Source organism: Acinonyx jubatus, chromosome B1 (assembly GCF_027475565.1).
Source record: "Acinonyx jubatus isolate Ajub_Pintada_27869175 chromosome B1, VMU_Ajub_asm_v1.0, whole genome shotgun sequence".
Classification (NCBI taxonomy): domain Eukaryota; kingdom Metazoa; phylum Chordata; class Mammalia; order Carnivora; family Felidae; genus Acinonyx; species Acinonyx jubatus.
In genome coordinates this window covers 135,201,203-135,218,525 of record NC_069382.1, presented here as the reverse complement: position 1 = coordinate 135,218,525, position 17,323 = coordinate 135,201,203, and the positions used below count along the sequence as shown (strand labels likewise).

General features: G+C 39.8%; 1 protein-coding gene across 3 annotated transcripts in view; it reads left to right on the top strand.

Moving 5' to 3' along the window:
* The first annotated feature begins 919 nt into the window (after positions 1-919).
* LOC106971282 (uncharacterized) overlaps positions 920-17,323 on the top strand; it is a 34,173-nt gene continuing 17,769 nt past the window's right edge. For all 3 annotated transcript variants that reach the window (XM_027059369.2, XM_027059359.2, XM_027059349.2), the window contains exons 1-4: positions 920-1,258; positions 5,839-5,909; positions 10,573-10,669; positions 12,873-12,974. In XM_027059369.2, the coding sequence (XP_026915170.2) occupies positions 935-1,258; positions 5,839-5,909; positions 10,573-10,669; positions 12,873-12,974 (594 nt within the window). In that variant the 5' untranslated portion in view covers positions 920-934. The remainder of the gene's footprint in view (positions 1,259-5,838; positions 5,910-10,572; positions 10,670-12,872; positions 12,975-17,323) is intronic.

The window sequence follows — 17,323 nt, the reverse complement described above, 5'->3', positions numbered from 1 at the left end:
CAAGAAAGTAATTCTCATTAATGTATTTATCACACTAAGGGTGCAATTGCTTATCTATGGTATGCTGAGTATTTTGCCTAATTACTTAAACTTGATGACTTTCCCCATTTTATAGATTAGGAAACTGAGTCTCAGAAAGGCTAAGTTACAATAAAGGCACAGAGTAAATAACAATGCCCATTTTAACTTTTTTTTTTTTTTTTACTTAAGTAATCTCTACACCCCACGTGGGGCTCAAACTCATGACCCCAAGATCAAGAGTTCCCCGGTCCTCCAAATGACAGGAGGTGGGAGCGGGAACAATGCCTATATTTAATCCAAGTTTCTCTAACTTCTTTTCACTCCACCACGACAGCCTGCTAATGAAAATATATGACCTTCTCTTAAGCTTATATTTTAAAAAAGTCTTGTCAGGGAACTCAAGATCTAGGATAACAAGTCACTCTACCACTCCTACCCTCTCACCTCCTACCCAACCCTACCACACTCACTCCTATGCATTCCCTAAACCCACGTGCCACTCTAAACCCTTGACAGAAGCAGTTCCCTCTGTTAACTGTCCTGTCCTTCCCCACTTAGAGAATATCAACCCCTCCTAAATCAGAAGGACACTGGAAGCTTTGCTCCCTCTGCCAAGGACAATTAGCTGCCAAGGACAATTAGCTGCCTCCACTCCAGCTTCTGCAACTCAGTTTATCTTTCCACCGCGGCACACACATGCCACTTGAAAATGGCGTCTGCCTGCCTATGCCTCTGTAACCACTTGCAGAATACGAACTCCCAACGCCAGGGGCCAGGGCCTGCACTGTGGTGTTTCAACAAATACTTGCTGCGTTGGTGTATTTTAAATCAAGGGCTATACTTTACACGTCGGAGACTGTGAATGAATCATAGGTAGGTAACTACTGTGAAGTAAACTGGCTCTCACCAAAAGATGTTGAGGATAACGACGAAGGAGAAACTTTTCACTCACCCAAAGCCCGCTTTTTACGAAACCCCGCCCCCGTCTCCTCATAGGCTCTGCCCAGACCAGGGACGGCCCCCCACCCTCCTCGCCAATCGATCGCTCCTCGCGCCTGCGCAAGCACCGCCCAGATCCCCGCCCCAGGTACGGCCCCGAGGCTGTGTCGGGCGGTTAGGTGAGGCGGGAGGTTTTTTTTTTTTAACTGGCCCGCCCGCCATGACGATCACCTACAGCTGTATTGCTAATGGCCGAGCGGTCCTAGCGGAGCTGTCCCTGACCGGCGGCTCCTATCAGGTACCCCGGGTCCGGACCTCCGCCTTGGCAGGTTCCGCACTTCAAGGGTGGCGCCTGCCGGGTCCGCCCCTCAGGACGCTGCGCTGCCGGGCGGCTGGGAGCCTGCACTGGGGACGAGAGGCAGCGCCCCGAGAAAGGCCTGCTTCTGGGAGGCGGTGAATCCCGGGCGAGCGCCGGCGCGCTTCCGAACTGCGGAGCCACATGTGCGCCGCCTGGGGGTTGGGGTTGGTGGTGCGCGCGACCCATTTGGCCGTGATTAGTAGCGACGTGCTGCTGCAATTCCGGAGACCCTTAAAAAGATTTTCTCTCCCCTGCGGAGAAATGACTTGCAGTTCAAAACACACTTATTGAACATGTGTTATTTGGTAAAGGTGTTATTTGAAGAGAAAACGGGACCCGGAGTTGCCCATTGATGAGCTCGTTGTCTCTTTATGACCATGGGCTATATACAGTTTGTCCTACAGTGTAAAAAGTCTGCCAGTGGAGATAGGTCGGGATTGCGTCTGTAGCACTCAGGATGGGTGGCCGCTTGCTGACCACAGCGGAGGTGATATTAGGGTGCTTGTCGTAGAAGCCTTCTGAGAGTTAGTGTTAGCCTGGGACGGGAAAGGGAAATGGGGACTCCTGCATTCAGATGGAACAGCATAGTGTGTTGGAACCTCAAGAACCTCAGTGTGGCTAGAGCACAGGGTCACAGTATGTAAGGGCTAAAGATGAAGTCAAGAAAGCCGGCAGAGGTTAGTTAAGGAAGAGTCCTATATTTAGTTTGTTTTCTTATCGTAGGGGAACCTGTTGAGCAATTAAATTCATTAATAGCAGGATCTGATTCATCTTCCACAAAACTTGGTCTAGTTACAATATGGAAGGTGGATTGAAGGGGAAAGAACCACTTAGGATGGTATTGTTCTCTAGGAGTTTTAAGGGCCTGAGGTAAGGGCGAATGACAGTGCAAATGGGAAGGAGGGGGCAGATCCTAGAGACTTTGTAAAACTAAGGGAATAGGGTCATGCCAAGGTGATTCTCCATTTTTTTTCTTTGTTTTTCTTTTTTTAATCTTTTTCCCCCACAATTACTGAGCCATAATTCACGTATTACAGTGTGTAAATTTAAGGTGTACAATGTGATGATTTGTTAAATTTTTTTCTTAGGTGGCATTAAACAAGATTGAAACGACAGATGGAGGAGGATTGTGAGGGAGGAAGTCAGAGGGAATGTAGGAGAAGAGAGTACAGTTTGAGACAGGTTGGATTTTGTTGCCTGTTAGAAGACACCAATCTATTTATGTACTTCCTTATCCACCTTATTCCCAAAAGATTTAAATCGAAAAATGTCCAATAGGGTAGCCCTCAGAGGGTCAGGGCTAACAGTTGAGGATAGTAGAAGGGGGTGGAAAAGAAAAGTATGGGAGTGAGGAGAGAAAAGGACCAAAAGGCAGAACACTGTTCAGGAGCAAAATAGAGAAGTGGGACACCAAATGAGGGCAGTGGTGTCCTGAAAGCCAAGGGAAGAGAGTTACAAGAATGTTTTATACCCCAAAGAAGTTGAACAAGATCTAAAAGGTACTCCTAGAACTCTACAATCAGCAGGTGATTGGTGACCACATAGTTAGCAGTTTGGAAGAAGTGGTAGAGGCGGAAGCCAGGCTGCTTTGGGCCAACTGATTGGGAGATGAGGAAGTAGGGTGAGTGTAGTTAGACCATCTTTATGAGAATTTAGAAAGGGAGGGAGACAGAGTGAAAGCTGAGGAAGTGTGATTCAGGAAGGGGCCTCATGTTTCAAAACAGGGAAGATTCTCAATGTATGTAGGCTAATGGGAAGGAGAAAAGGTTGAAGATCTAAGAGAGAAGGAGTTAGTACGGTAAGCCCTGAAGGAACTCAACGGAATGGAATACAGCATAGCAGTGGAAATGTGACTCTTGGGACAGAAGAATGTCTTCTTTCTCTTGGGGAATGGAGGAGTCTGGATATAGAGACAGAGAACTTGGTCTCCTTCCTGGCTCTCTTTACCAGTCCCTGAAGTGCTATGTTGCTCAAGGTTCTTACTTCCATCCTCTTTTAACCTGATCCATTCATTCACACCCGTACACACCTTTACCTTGACCACTGCCAAGTCCACTTCCAGAGTGATCTCTCTCCACAGTTACATTGCCCAATAGACATTCAAACATACCATGTCCAGAGCTAATAATCTTTCCTAGAAGATTCCTCCTCATCTGTTTCTCACCTTGCTGAGTAGTTCTACTGAGCCATTCAAGCTGGCAACTGGAGAGTCCTCTTCAACTGCCCATTCTTCACTTTTACATTTGTTCATTTGTCATTGTGTTCTATTAGTTCTATCTCCAGTATATGTCTTAAAACCAAATCCTTGCTTCTGAACCTTCTAGGCCCTGATACCAGGGTTATTGAAAATGCATCTTGGGTGCCTGGGTGGCTCAGTCGGTTAAGCATCTGACTTCGGCTCAGGTCATGATCTCACAGTTTGTGAGTTTGATTCCCGCATCGGACAAACTCTAGCCCTGCTTTGGGTGAACCCTGCTTCTCTCTCTCTCTCTCTCTCTCTCTCTCTCTCTCTCTCTCTCTCTCTAATTTCCCTCTCTCCCTCTCTGCCCGTTGCTCACTTGCACCCTCTGTGTAAATAAATAAATAAATAAATAAATAAATAAATGAAATTCTTAAAAAAGAAAAAAAAATACCTCTTAGGCATGATCTCTCAGACTTTAGCCTTATCCTTCTCAGAACTGGCCTCCACACTGCTACTCAAGTGATTGTTCCTAAAAAGCAAATATGAGTCACTCCCCTGCTTAAAATCATTTCGTGGCATCTGATTACATTCAGAGTAAAGTCCATACTCCTTTAGCCTGAAATTCAGGGCCCTACGTGGTAGGGCTTTTCCATGACTGCCTCCTTCTCTTCCTGAATATTCCTGTGCTCTGGCTACCCTGAACTTCATGCTGATCTCACCAAGGTCTCCCTTTGCAGCTTCCATTCCCTTTCCCTGGAACCCCATTTTTCTCCACTTTTTAGTAATATAACCTCTTCTGGACTTTGAAACTTGTCTCAATTCTTCCTTGAAGCCTTCTCTATGCCTAGGCTAATTTACGTACCTTTAAGAAACTACTTACCAGGCTGAATTGGAATCTTCTTTTTCTGATCAGATTCCTTCAAGACAAGGAATGTCATCTCTGTCTTTGCAGTGTTTGATCCATAGTATACAGTAGGTTCTCATAAAGAACTAATTGGGGCACCTGGGTGACTCAGTAGGTTAAGCGTCTGACTCTTGATGTCAGCTCAGGTCATGGGTTCGAGCCCTAAGTAGGGCTCTGCACTGGCAGCACAGAGCCTGCTGGGGATTCTCTCTCTCCCTCTCTTTCTGCTCCTCCCCTGCTTGCAATCTCTGTGTCTCTCAAAACTATAAACCTTAAAAAAAAAAAAAAAAAAAAAAAAAAAAACAGGCACCTAGGTGGCTTAGTCTGTTAAGCGTCCAACTTCAGCTCAGGTCATCATCTCACAGTCCATGGGTTCAAGCCCCACATTGGGCTCCACACTGACAGTGCAGAGCCTGCTTGGGATTCTCTCTCTCTCTCCCTCTTTCTCTCGGCCCCTCCTTTAATCGCTCTGTCTCTCTCCCTCTCTCAAAAATAACTAAACTTAACAAACAATTAAGGAAGGAGAGAGACAGAAAGCTGAAGAAATTCGTAAGGCCGGAGGCCTCTCTTTATGAAGCATGCAGGAAAGTAAGACAGTGGAATGGGCTGGACCAGTATGCAATTAGAGGAGAGGATTAAAGGTTTGGCATGACTGCTGTGCAGAAAGCTGACCAGGGGGAAGAAAAAGGGTGACAAGGAGCTTTAAGGAACAGTCTATCATGTCTTTCCTCAGTGCTAAATATTAATGTCACAAATATTTTACATTCATTAGAAAAGTATTAGTATCTACCAAAGCTTAATTGTGAGATCAAATCTGCTGCTGTTAAAGGGTCCTGGAGTTGGACAGGACTCTAGAGAGCGTCTTGCCCAATTCCTTCATTCTTCACATGAGGAAACAGACCCAGACAAGTCACTTTCTTAAGATGTGTAGCACAGTAATTCCAGAAATAGAGCTAGAGCCTACTTTGTCAGTCGTGTTCCTGCCTCATGTTGCCATTCACTTTATTTCAGATTGTGCTATGATTTCCTTGTTTATATAACCTAAAAAGGACACTTGGTGAAAGCTAGGAGAATGTTCCAGTATCCCCTTAATTTTTTGTGTTTCATAGGAAATCTTTCCCCTGGACAATACCGCCTGGATTGTTCAAGCACTACCAAGAATTTCACGTTTTACTTTCTACTATTAATAATAAGTTTTTCCCTCCCCAAAAGTTTTTATTTCAAGTGTCATTTTGTGGAAATGGAAAAGCTAATTAGGAATGTGACTATTCAAGTCTTCCTAGGTAACTTTCAGGTTCCTTTCACACTTCTAAAGTAAATTAATAGGACTCCATACAATTAACTATATTTAAGATATTCTGGTAAATTTAGGAGGAGGCATAATGAAAGACACTACAATCGTCCACAAAGCAAACGCTGATAATTTATTTTTAGGAAGCAGCGGCAACAGTGCTTCGACTGGTGCTTCTTAGAGCTGAGCCAAAGACCATAATGCAGATGGGAAGGTAAGTTACATTCTAATAAAGGTCTGCTTTTTAGCAATAATAATGACATGAGAAAAAAATGTTGGTTGCACATGCTCTTGATTGAACCTTCAGAAGAGAGAACGTCTATATGTAAAAGTATAAGATCAGATGAGAATGATTAACACCAAATTCAAGATAGTGGTTACCTCTGCAAAGGGAAGGGAGAAAAACGAAGTTGGGGAAGGGTATACATGGGACATTACGGTATCTGTAACATTTTAAGCAGATGGTAGGTCTAAAGTGTTCTCATTATCTTATTCTTCATACTTTTTTAGTATACCCAAAATATTTCTTTAATAAAAAAGGAAACTTCCACTTGAAAAATCTCTAATAAGACCACTCTAAGCTATACTTGGGACATTACATGGTATGGCCTAAGCCAGTCTTGAAAACATTTTGCTAGTGAAAGAACAGGTGGAGAGTAAGAGAGCGTCTATTATTTTTAGACTCACCATTGGTTTTTTTCAAGAGTAGGTTTCTTTGAACCTTTATACTGTAAAATAAAACAAAATACAAAAACCACATCAAGCAAAAGGATAACTTCATGAAGCTTTACAAGGGAACCTGCCCACCAAATGCAGCTACCACCCAAGCCAAAAATACAGAATATTTTTGGCCATGTGCCCTGTCCCATCCACAGCTTTCTCCCTCTCCCCCAAACCAACCAGTGTTCCAGCTTCTATAGCAGTTACTCACCCTGCTTCTTCATTGCCTCAACCCAAATAGGCAGCCTCAAACATGAGTGCCTAATCCTGCCGGCTCTTTTCTTTTGGTGTCTTTTAAATCTCTATATTTTCCCTCTCCATCCCTTTCTTTTCCTTACAATTTATCATTGAAGAACCTGTAGAGTGTAGAGTTTCCCACACTCTGGTATTGCTGATTGCATATTCAAAATGCAGTATACCCTGTTTCAGGCAGCTGAATCCACAGGCTTGATCCCTATGGCAAGACTGTAGGTGTTTTTTTCATGAGATGGTACATGTGTCTGCTTCTGTCTCCTTTTGCCATGCTAGCAGCCATTGATATTCCTTGTGTAAAATGGTGATATTCTAATTTTGTTTTCACTTCTTAGCCAGTGCGATTTCAAAAAGACACTTTTCTCATCTAGTCAAATACAATTTACTTACCTATATTGTGCATTCTAATTTGAATCCTTTGAATACCTCTTCCTGAACTCCTGATTCATATATCCAGCTGCCTATTCCACATCTCTGTTGGACATCTGATAGACATTGCAAACTTATGTCCAAAACCAAGCCTCCCCCTGCAGTCTTCCACATATCACCTTTCCAGTTCCTCAGGCCTGAAACCTTTCTGATCCTTGACTTTTGTCTCTTTGACATCCAAATCCAGCCCGTCAGCAAATCCTGTTGCCTTTACCTTCCAAATATATCCAGAACCTGACCACCTCCACCATTAGCATAGGAACCACACCATCATCTCTTGTCTGGGTTACTTGATACAAAGTCAAGTTCATTTTTGTCTTTGTGTTTTTTATTTTTAAGCATTTCTCTCTTAAAGTTTGATTTGATAGCATTTTATTATTAGGCAAAACATATATGTGATTCCAAAATCAAATTGAAAAAACAAGTTTCCTGCAAAAAGTCTAATTTTTAGGGGCGCCTGGGTGGCTCAGTCGGTTAAGCGGCCGACTTCGGCTCAGGTCATGATCTCTCGGTACGTGAGTTCGAGCCCCGCGTCGGGCTCTGTGCTGACAGCTCAGAGCCTGGAGCCTGTTTCGGATTCTGTGTCTCCCTCTCTCTGACCCTCCCCCGTTCATGCTCTGTCTCTCTCTGTCTCAAAAATAAATAAACGTTAAAAAAAAAATTTTTTTTTAAAGTCTAATTTTTATTCTTTCCTCTCTGCACTGTTCTCCCTCTCCCCCTATACAGGTAACCATTTTGACTAAGTTTTTAGTTTGTCATTTTCTTTTTCTTTGCTTTTTTTCCTATAAGAGACACATGCATATATATGTGCATTTTCCTTAGGAAAAAATATGAGAATGATAGATAAGTGGTAGTACATCATACACACTTTTCCTCATCTCACTTTTGTTAGTTACCAGTATATGTTGAACATCAGGTAATCAAGGTTTTTTAACTTTTAAAATTCTTTTTCTTTTTAATGTTTGTTTATTTGGGGGGGGTGGGCACAGAGAGAGAATGAGCAGGGAGGGGCAGAGAGAAAGACACAGAGTCCAAAACAGGTTCCAGGCTCTGAGCTGTCAGCACAGAGCCCCACATGGGGCTCAAACTCATGAACTGTGAAATCATGACCTGAGCCGAAGTCAGATGCTTAACCTACGGAGCCATCCAGCTGCCCCAGGGTTTTTTAACTTTTAAAGATTTCTTTCTTTTTTTTTTTTTAAGACAAGTGATCTTTATTATTATCATTATTATTATTATCATTATTGTTATTTTGGTTTTTTTTAAAGTTTTTTTTTTAACGTTTATTTTTGAGACAGAGAGAGAGACAGAGCATGAACGGGGGAGGGGCAGAGAGAGAGGGAGACATAGAATCGGAAGCAGGCTCCAGACTCTGAGCCATCAGCCCAGAGCCTGACGTGGGGCTCGAACTCACGGACCGCGAGATCGTGACCCAGGCTGAAGTCGGACGCTTAACCGACTGAGCCACCCAGGCGCCCCTTATTATTGTTATTTTGAAAGAGAGAGTGTATGTGTGTGTGAGCAGGGAAGGGGGGAGAGAGAGAGAGAGAGCGAGAGAGAGAATCAGAAACAGACTCTGCAGTCTCAGCACAGAGCCCCACACGGGGCTTGAACTCACAACATGAGATCATGACCTAACCCAAAACTAAGAGACGCTTAACTGACTGAACCACCCAGGTGCCCCTAAAGATGGTTTCTGAATGTTACTCAGTAATAACATACTAAGCATAAAATTAAAATATCTCCTCCCATACATCCAATATCAATTTACTTCAGATCACACATATAACTTTCAGAGAGATGATAGAATTAGCAACTTTTTTTTCCACAAAGACTCCTCCCAATTTAGAAATAAAAACATTTTCCAAGTGGAGATTATATGTATCAGTCAATATCATCATTAAAAATATTTGTAGCAGGGGCGCCTGGGTGGCTCAGTCGGTTAAGCGTCCGACTTCGGCTCAGGTCATGATCTCATGGTCCGTGAGTTCGAGCCCCGCGTCGGGCTCTCTGCTGACAGCTCGGAGCCTGGAGCCTGTTTCCGATTCTGTGTCTCCCTCTCTCTCTGACCCTCCCCTGTTCATGCTCTGTCTCTCTCTGTCTCAAAAATAAATAAACATTTAAAAAAAATATATTTGTAGCAGATATATATATACATGTAGCATGTTGTATTCATGATAAGACATGAAGGATTTACGTTGAAAGGGCACATGCCTTACATTTGCTGTCTCTGGGATTATCTTTTCTACCTGTTTCTAAGATTCATCACTTTCGTGTATATCCAGTTTAGCATTTGACCAGGTCTGTTGCCTGTTAACCATTTGGATATAGAGTGTTCAAAATGACTAGATGAAGTCTAGGGACCAAGCAACTGTTTTTGTTGCCATGTTTTTAAATTTTCTGGATTGTTGGGCAGTAAAGATAGAGGTACTTTCCAAGAGTCTTCTAGCTTGCTAATATGTGACTCTGAGAAAGCACAAAAGGTCAGCTCAGATACACTTTTGCACACTATAGGGGAGTTTAATTTCCCCTCCCCAGTTCATCTGGTTCTTCAGAATATTTAGTATTAACAGTTTACAACTTTTAAATTCTAATCTATCATAATAGAAAGCCAGGAAGTACCAAAATTAAATATGTCTACCTAAAGATAGAGGGATCGGGGTACCTGGGTGGTTCAGTCAGTTAAGCGTCTGACTTCGACTCAGGTCATGATCTCGCGGTTTGTGAGTTCAATCCCCGGGTCGGGTTCTGTGCTGACAGCTCAGAGCCTGGAGCCTGCTTCATATTCAGTGTCTCCTCCTTTCTCTGCCCCTCCCATGCTCATGTTCTGTCTCTCTCTATCTCTCAATAATAAATAAATGTTAAATTTTTTTTTAAAAAATAAAGATAGAGGGATAGTAAAAATGAGTGAACATAGCATTTTCTATTTGATCAAGATGAGAATCTTGATTCAGTCTTGGAATGAGTGATTCTGTCAGAGACACTTTAGGAGTGCCTGGGTGGCTCAGTACCTTGGGCATTCAACTTCTGCTCAGGTCATGATCTCATGGTTCGTGAATTCAAGCCCACTTCTGGTTCTGTGCTAACAGCTCAGAGCCTGGAGCCGGCTTCAGATTCTGTGTCTCCCTCTCTCTCTCTGCCCCTCCTCCCATCGTGCTGTGTCTCTGTCTCTGTCTCTCTCTCAAAAATAAACATTAAAATTTTTTTTAATTCAAAGTCATTTTAAATATAGAGTTTTCTCTTTATTGTATTTCATTTTTACTGATATGATATTAAATACATATTCAAATTTTATAGTTTCTATTTAATATAATTTAATTTTTCACATATATGAAAGATTTTCTAATTCTTATTGTAAAAAGTTATCTATATAGCTTGTATACTACTAATGAGAGCTTGAAAACAAAATTATATTCTTTGTGAGGGTACTTAATGTCTTCAGTGTTATCATGTAAATGAATGTATTCTTTTCAAAGCTTTGTCTACCATACTCTCTTTATTGATGGAATCACTTACCTATGTGCCACAGACAATGCCTTGGATACTATAACACCATCTGCATTTCTTAAAAACGTAAGTAACTTCTTACACTACTTTAAGGATTTTTTTCAGTTATTGAAATTATGAGGTCTCTGTTTTATACTGTGTTAGTAATAGTGTCACTAACCAAAAGCAGATCACTGATTTGTCTATAAAGCAGAGTTATTAATGACCCTCAGAAATTTCTTTTTTTTTTTTTTTTTTTACCTTCAGAGATTTGACTCTATCCTTCATCTGCCCTGTTTCCACACTTCCCCTGACCCTAAAGCAAGGTCTGCAAAGACTATCCACACAGATCTACTAGGCTCTCTCCTTGTGTTTATCTTGTTCTGTAAAAGAGAAATTAAACTTTACTAATATTTAATATACCTTTTCAATAGCATGTGTATTTAATTTACAAGTAATTATATATAAGACACTTCTGGTTGAAAATATGAATCAATTATAAGAGTTAAATGAAAAGAAAAAAATTGTTTAATCAAGACATACTATCTTTAGGGAAGTTTTAACTGAAAATTGTCAGAAAATATAAAATATGGTAAATACAACACGTACGTATATGTACTTACATACATTCATGAGATTTTATAAATTTCTTAAAGGTTAATTAGCCTTCTCAATAGATATCAGCTGTTGCTGATTATCACCCCAAGTTTGATCTCCAGCCAGCACCAAGGAGACTTTATAAAAGCCAGTCTCAGAGACAGAATAGGGCTAACCCATTATTCGAGTAACTTTACAGCCCAGATAGTACATTTGTTTCTTATTTTAAAGAGTAAATGATACTAGAGCACCTGGGTGGCTTAGTCTGTTAAGCATCCGACTATTGATTCCATCTCAGGTCATGATCTCACTGTTTGTGAGATCAAGCCCTCTGTCAGGCTCCATGCTGACAGTGCAGAGCCTGCTTGGGGTTCTCTCTCTCCCTCTCTCTCTCTGCTGCTCCCCAGCTTGCTCACTCTCTCACTCTTTCACTCTCTCTCTCTCTCAAATAAAGTAAACTTTAAAAAAAAGTAAATGATACTCTCCCTCTCTCTCTCTGCCCCTCCCTTGTTCATGCTCTGTCTCTATCTCAAAAATAAATGTTAAAAAAGGGCACGCCTGGGTGGCTCAGTGGGTTAAGTGTCCGACTTCAGCTCAGGTCATGATCTCACAGTTTTTGAGTTTGAGCCTCACGTCAGGCTCTGTGCTGACAGCTGAGAGCCTAGAGCCTGCTTCTGACTCTGTGTCTCCCTCTCTCTCTGCCCCTCCCTTGCTCATGCTCTGTCTCTCTCTGTCTCTCAAAGATAAATAAATGTTAAAAAAAAAAAAGTAAATGATACTAACCTTTAATTTTATGCACAAATTTTTAATTCAGAACAATATTATAATAAAAAATATTCATGAAAAATTAGTCAGCTATCCTATAGTTACTAATTGTTATTTTCCATTCATATTCATGAATTATGTATATATTTCATTTGTTTAGTGTACCATCTTGCTTTAATACAACTCAAACTGTACCACATATAGAATCAAGGATCATAAGAACTGTAATTCACTCTTCAGATATGCCTTGACAATCCCTAGAGTCTAGATACTAAACACTGTTAGCCATTTAACTGACTATACTCTGATTTTTTATCTCTCTGCTACTGTGACAAAACATCCCAATTTTACCACCTTTTCAAAACCAGATGATACCAAATTGCCAACCACATAAATTTTACCACTACTTCTGGGGAATACAACATCGAGTACAAACAATTGAAAGAATTCCTTCCTGAGACTTTGAAATGTCCTTTAACAACCATAAGGGTTTGAAAGATAGTGTCATGACACTTAGTTGGGATTGTTTAGTTATTGTTGAGTGGATTTTGAGGGTAGGAGCAGGAGGACACATTTATTTAGAAAATATCATGGCCATCCATCTTTCTTTGTCTCCCAGAGGTGAACATCTGCTCTTCCCCTCAAGTCCTCAGACATACCAAAGGCTCCAAGTGGTATCTGCAGTCTCACTCCGTAAGATTGTGATCTGTACTGCAGCAGTGGAGAAGACTGAGCAAGCACAGTTTTCATAAATACTGCATCTTTAATTAGAAAGGACACTCTCCCACCAAAAAGCTAGAAACGGTGCGGAAATACAATATTCGTTTACTTCACATTTCTGCCAGATTTTGCTTCAAATAAACATTTGCTCTGTAATTCTCCAGTTAAATTATCTACACAGGTTAAACATTTCCATTAATGTCCCTAGGTTAGCGACACTTTTCTGAGAAATCCTTTGATGTCACAAGAACATTTTTCTCCTTCAAATGCAGTTGCTGCAGATTTTCAACAAGTATTAGGGAAGTATATGGTATGTAACCTCCAACTGTACTCCTAAACATTGTATGACAGCTGAAAAATCAGTTTGGAATTGGGAGATAAGAGCTGTAAAGATGAGAACTGAGGATTTCTATTCTTATATAATGATAAGGAATGATATCCTCAATATATTGGTAAGTGAATAAAGCAAGATAGAGAAAGTATATATGGTATACCATTATTTGTTTACCAATCTTATATGCAGCCATTTAAGAAAGAGGGAGTAAATACAAACATATTTATTTGTTTGCTTATAGTCAAAAAAAAAGGGAGATTGGGGGCAAGAAAAGGATAAATCGAAAACATTTTAATGGTTGCCTACATAGGGATAAGGGGCAGGAATAGAAACAAGGCCTTTCTGAATGAAACTTATTTTGCAAATTTGACTTTGGAACCATGTAAATATTTTACATAATTATAGAATACTATTAAATTAAATTTTTAAAAAATAGTCCCTAGAGTGAAATAAGACAGTCCCAAGAGGACAAATACTGTGTGATTCCATTTATATGAGGTACCTAAAGTCAGATCTGTAGGGACAAAAAGTAGAACAACAGTTGCCAGAGCCTGGGGGGAAAGGAAGAGGAGGAATTGGTGTTTAAGGGGTATAGAGTTTCAGTTTGGGAAGATGAAAAATGTTCTGGAAATGGATGGTGGTAATAATTGCACAACAATGTGAATATACTTAATGCCACTGAACTGTACAGTTAAAAATCATTACAATTGTAGGGGTGTCTGGGTGACTCAGTCGGTTAAGCATCGAACTCTTGATTTCCGTTCAGGTCATGATTTCATGGTTTGTGGGTTCAAGCCCCACATCAGGCTCTGAGCTGGCAGTGCAGAGCCTGCTTGGGATTCTGTCTCCCTCTCTCTCTCTCTCTGCCCCTCCCTGCTCACTCTTGCTATCTCTCTCTCAAAATAAATAAACTTAAAAAAATTTTTTTAAATCATTACAATGGTAAATTTTGTTCTGTATATCTTACCATAACAATTTTTTTTATTTTAAAAAAGTAATCCCTAAAACTCAAAAAAAAAAAAATCTAATAGGTTTTTTTTTTAATGTTTATTTATTTTTAAGAGAGAGAGAAAGAGACAGAGGATGAGGGGCAGAGAAAGAGGGAAACAGAATCCAAAGAAGGCTCCTGGCTCTGAGCTGTCAGCATAGAACCTAATTGTGTATTGAGCTGATGACTTAAAAGACAGTGAAAATTTATTTCAACCGACTTTAAGAAACAACAATTTGTATATTCCTAGTGAGATTATACCCTAATGACAAAAGAACTAAAAAATAAATATTAAAGTTTTTATTTTCAAGTGTCCCATTGTTAATAATGACATTGGTGTTGCTATTCTAAAATTGGTTTATATAAATATATTACTTTAAGTAATCAAGTTAATGTCATTAGGAATCAAGGTTTTCAGCAATAGTTGCAAATATAAAATCAAAGAATTGAGTAAAACCTTATAATCCTAAATTTTACTTGAAAATTAAAAAAAATTTTTAAAGAAAATTAAATACTGAAAATTTTAATTGAAAGTTACATATTGAAATTTTTTTCACTGAAAATATATCAATCCTTTTTTCTCTTTTAAAAAAAAGTATAATGGGGCACCTGGGTGGCTCAGTCAGTCGAGTGACCAACTCTTAATTTTGGCTCGGGGCATGATCTCGCAGTTTGTGAGATCAGGCCCCTTGTGATTTGTAATTATTTCTCTCCCTCTCTCTCTGCTCCTTGTTCTCTCTCAAAATAAATAAATAAACCTCATAAAAATAAAAAATAAAAGTATTTCCTAGGCTGTCTATTGAAAAACATTAGAAATAATGACCAACCCAGTAGCAGTGTGCCCCCTTAGCATCTAGATTATTGTCTCTAAATACCATTTTACACTAAAAAGAATAAGACCTAATTGCAGATGTCAGGCAGGAAACATATAAGCCAGAAACATTTTGTCATACCAGAAAAAAGGAAGCTTTCAAAGTTCACTGTACTCTTGTCAAAAGACTTTAGGAGCCAACTTGAAGTAGCTAACACTTGTCAGTAATTGAATAACTGAACATCAAAAAGAATAATAACTGCAGTGGATTGTAACACATCATATATGTTAAAACTCCTTGAGTTCCTAGATACTATCAAGGGGAGGGGGTGGAAATAATCCCTGTCAGTCAGCTCTGGAAGATTCTAAGGATCCACCTCATCACTCCAAAAACCAATAAATAAAAGGCTTAGCCATTTATTCTGACTTTCTTATATGAACTGTACTTCAGATAAAACAAATAGTTGATAGGGAAAAAGGTTTTTTTTTTTTTTGGTCTTTATATAGACCAAATATAGAAATACTCCAGCTAATAAACAAAGAAGAGGTAATAAATTTCACTATTTTACAATCCCTAATGTAATAATAGATCTAGGCAGTGATCATTGATGACTGAAAAAATTAGGTGAAACGCTGATGGGGAAATTCATAATAAATGAAATGAAACTGACTCAAAATACCTAAACCCACTGGGGCACCTGGGTGGCTCAGTCAGTTAAGCGTCCAACTTCAGCTCAGGTCATGATCTTGCAGTTTGTGAGTTCCAGCCCCACATCCAGCTCTGTGCTGACAGCTCAGAACCTGGAGCCTGCTTCAGATTCTGTGTTGCCCTCTCTCTCTGCCCCTCCCCCGCTTGTGCTCTGTCTCTCTCTGTCTCTCAAAAGTGAATAAATGTAAAAAAGAAATTTTTTTTTAAATACCTAAACCCATTGATTATTCCTAAGGTCACAATAAGGGAGACAATCAGTCATCAGTTATGTGTTTCTTGATGTCACACAGTAAGTAGTATATAGCACACATCTGAAGTAGGCTTGCCCAAAACATCAAACCTGAATAGGACCAAGCCTTTATATCTAACTACCAGTTTACAGGAAATAGAGAGATCAGTGACCACATTAAATGATACACAGCAATCCAATCAGCAAAATCCAGAATATGAGAAACTCTGCAAGACAAATAATCAAATTTCTTCAACAAATAAATTGCAATGGGGAAAAAGTTAAGGAGAATCCACAGATTAAAAGAAACTTATGCATATCAGCTAAATGCGGACTTTGGATCCTGGATCAGCAAAACAAATGTTAAAAAACAAAACAACTATGATTTTTTTAATAAATTTGTTACAAACTGGATGTTTGATGATATTAAGGCATTTTTATAGATATGATAATGATGTTGTAGTTTTATTTTTAAGAAAAATGAGGCCATATCTTTTAGAGATACAAACTGAAGCATTTACAGATTAAAATGATAAAATGTCTGGGATGTGCTTTGAAACAATATATTTGGGGAAGAGGTAATTGGTAGTAGTATAGATGAAACAAGATTGGCCATGTGTCGCTACTCGGTGATGGGTGCATAGGGATGGGTTATACTGTTCACTTTGCATTATACTGTTCACTCTGTATATGAACTTTTCCGTATTAAAATATTCTCAGTATAACTGTTTTAGTTTTCTAATTATGTATTTAACAAATCAGTACAAATCAGCAGCCTAAAACAGCACACATTTATTATCTCCCAGGTTCTGTGGGTCAGGAATCCAGGCAGGACTTAACAAGTTCTCCTCAGGGTCCACACAAAGTTGCAGTGAGTTTGTTAGCCAGGCTGTGTTCTCATCCAGGAGCTCTGGGGAAGATTTGGCTTCCAGGCTCATTCAGAGCCTGTTGCAAAATTCATTTCCTTACAGCTGTGCCAGGGATGCAGCTTTTTACTGGCTATTGACCAGGGGACACCCTCAGGTCCTAGGAACTGACAACAACAGGTCCTTGCCAGTTGCTGTCCTCAGTATGGCTGCTTCCCTGTCAAGACCAGCAGAGGAATCTCTCTCACTCCAGTCTACTAAACATTATATAATGTGACATAATCACAAGAGTCACATCCCATCACCTTTGCTTCTCTTAATTAGAAGTAAGTCACACTTGGGGGTGGGGAGGGGTGGTTTACAAGGATGTGATACATTGGGGGTCACCATAGGGTGTGTCTACCACAATGCCTAAAAAATACTTAAGGATAGATGCTTTTATATTAAATTCATAAATTTTTTATGAAGAATTCTGCATATTCTACACAGCCAAAATATATTATTGACAGAGCTCCCCAAAAACTAGTTACCATATGAAAATATGCATATTTTAAGCAGTTAACACATCTGACATCAAAGACATTTCTTTTTAACATTTATAAACTAACCTGGTAAGCATTAAATCTGTAGAAAATTTTTAAAAGTTGTTGAATTTCTTATACTATAATTAACAAAAGAAAAATGTTTTGAGAGATTTAAATGTGTGTGTGTGTGTGTGTGTG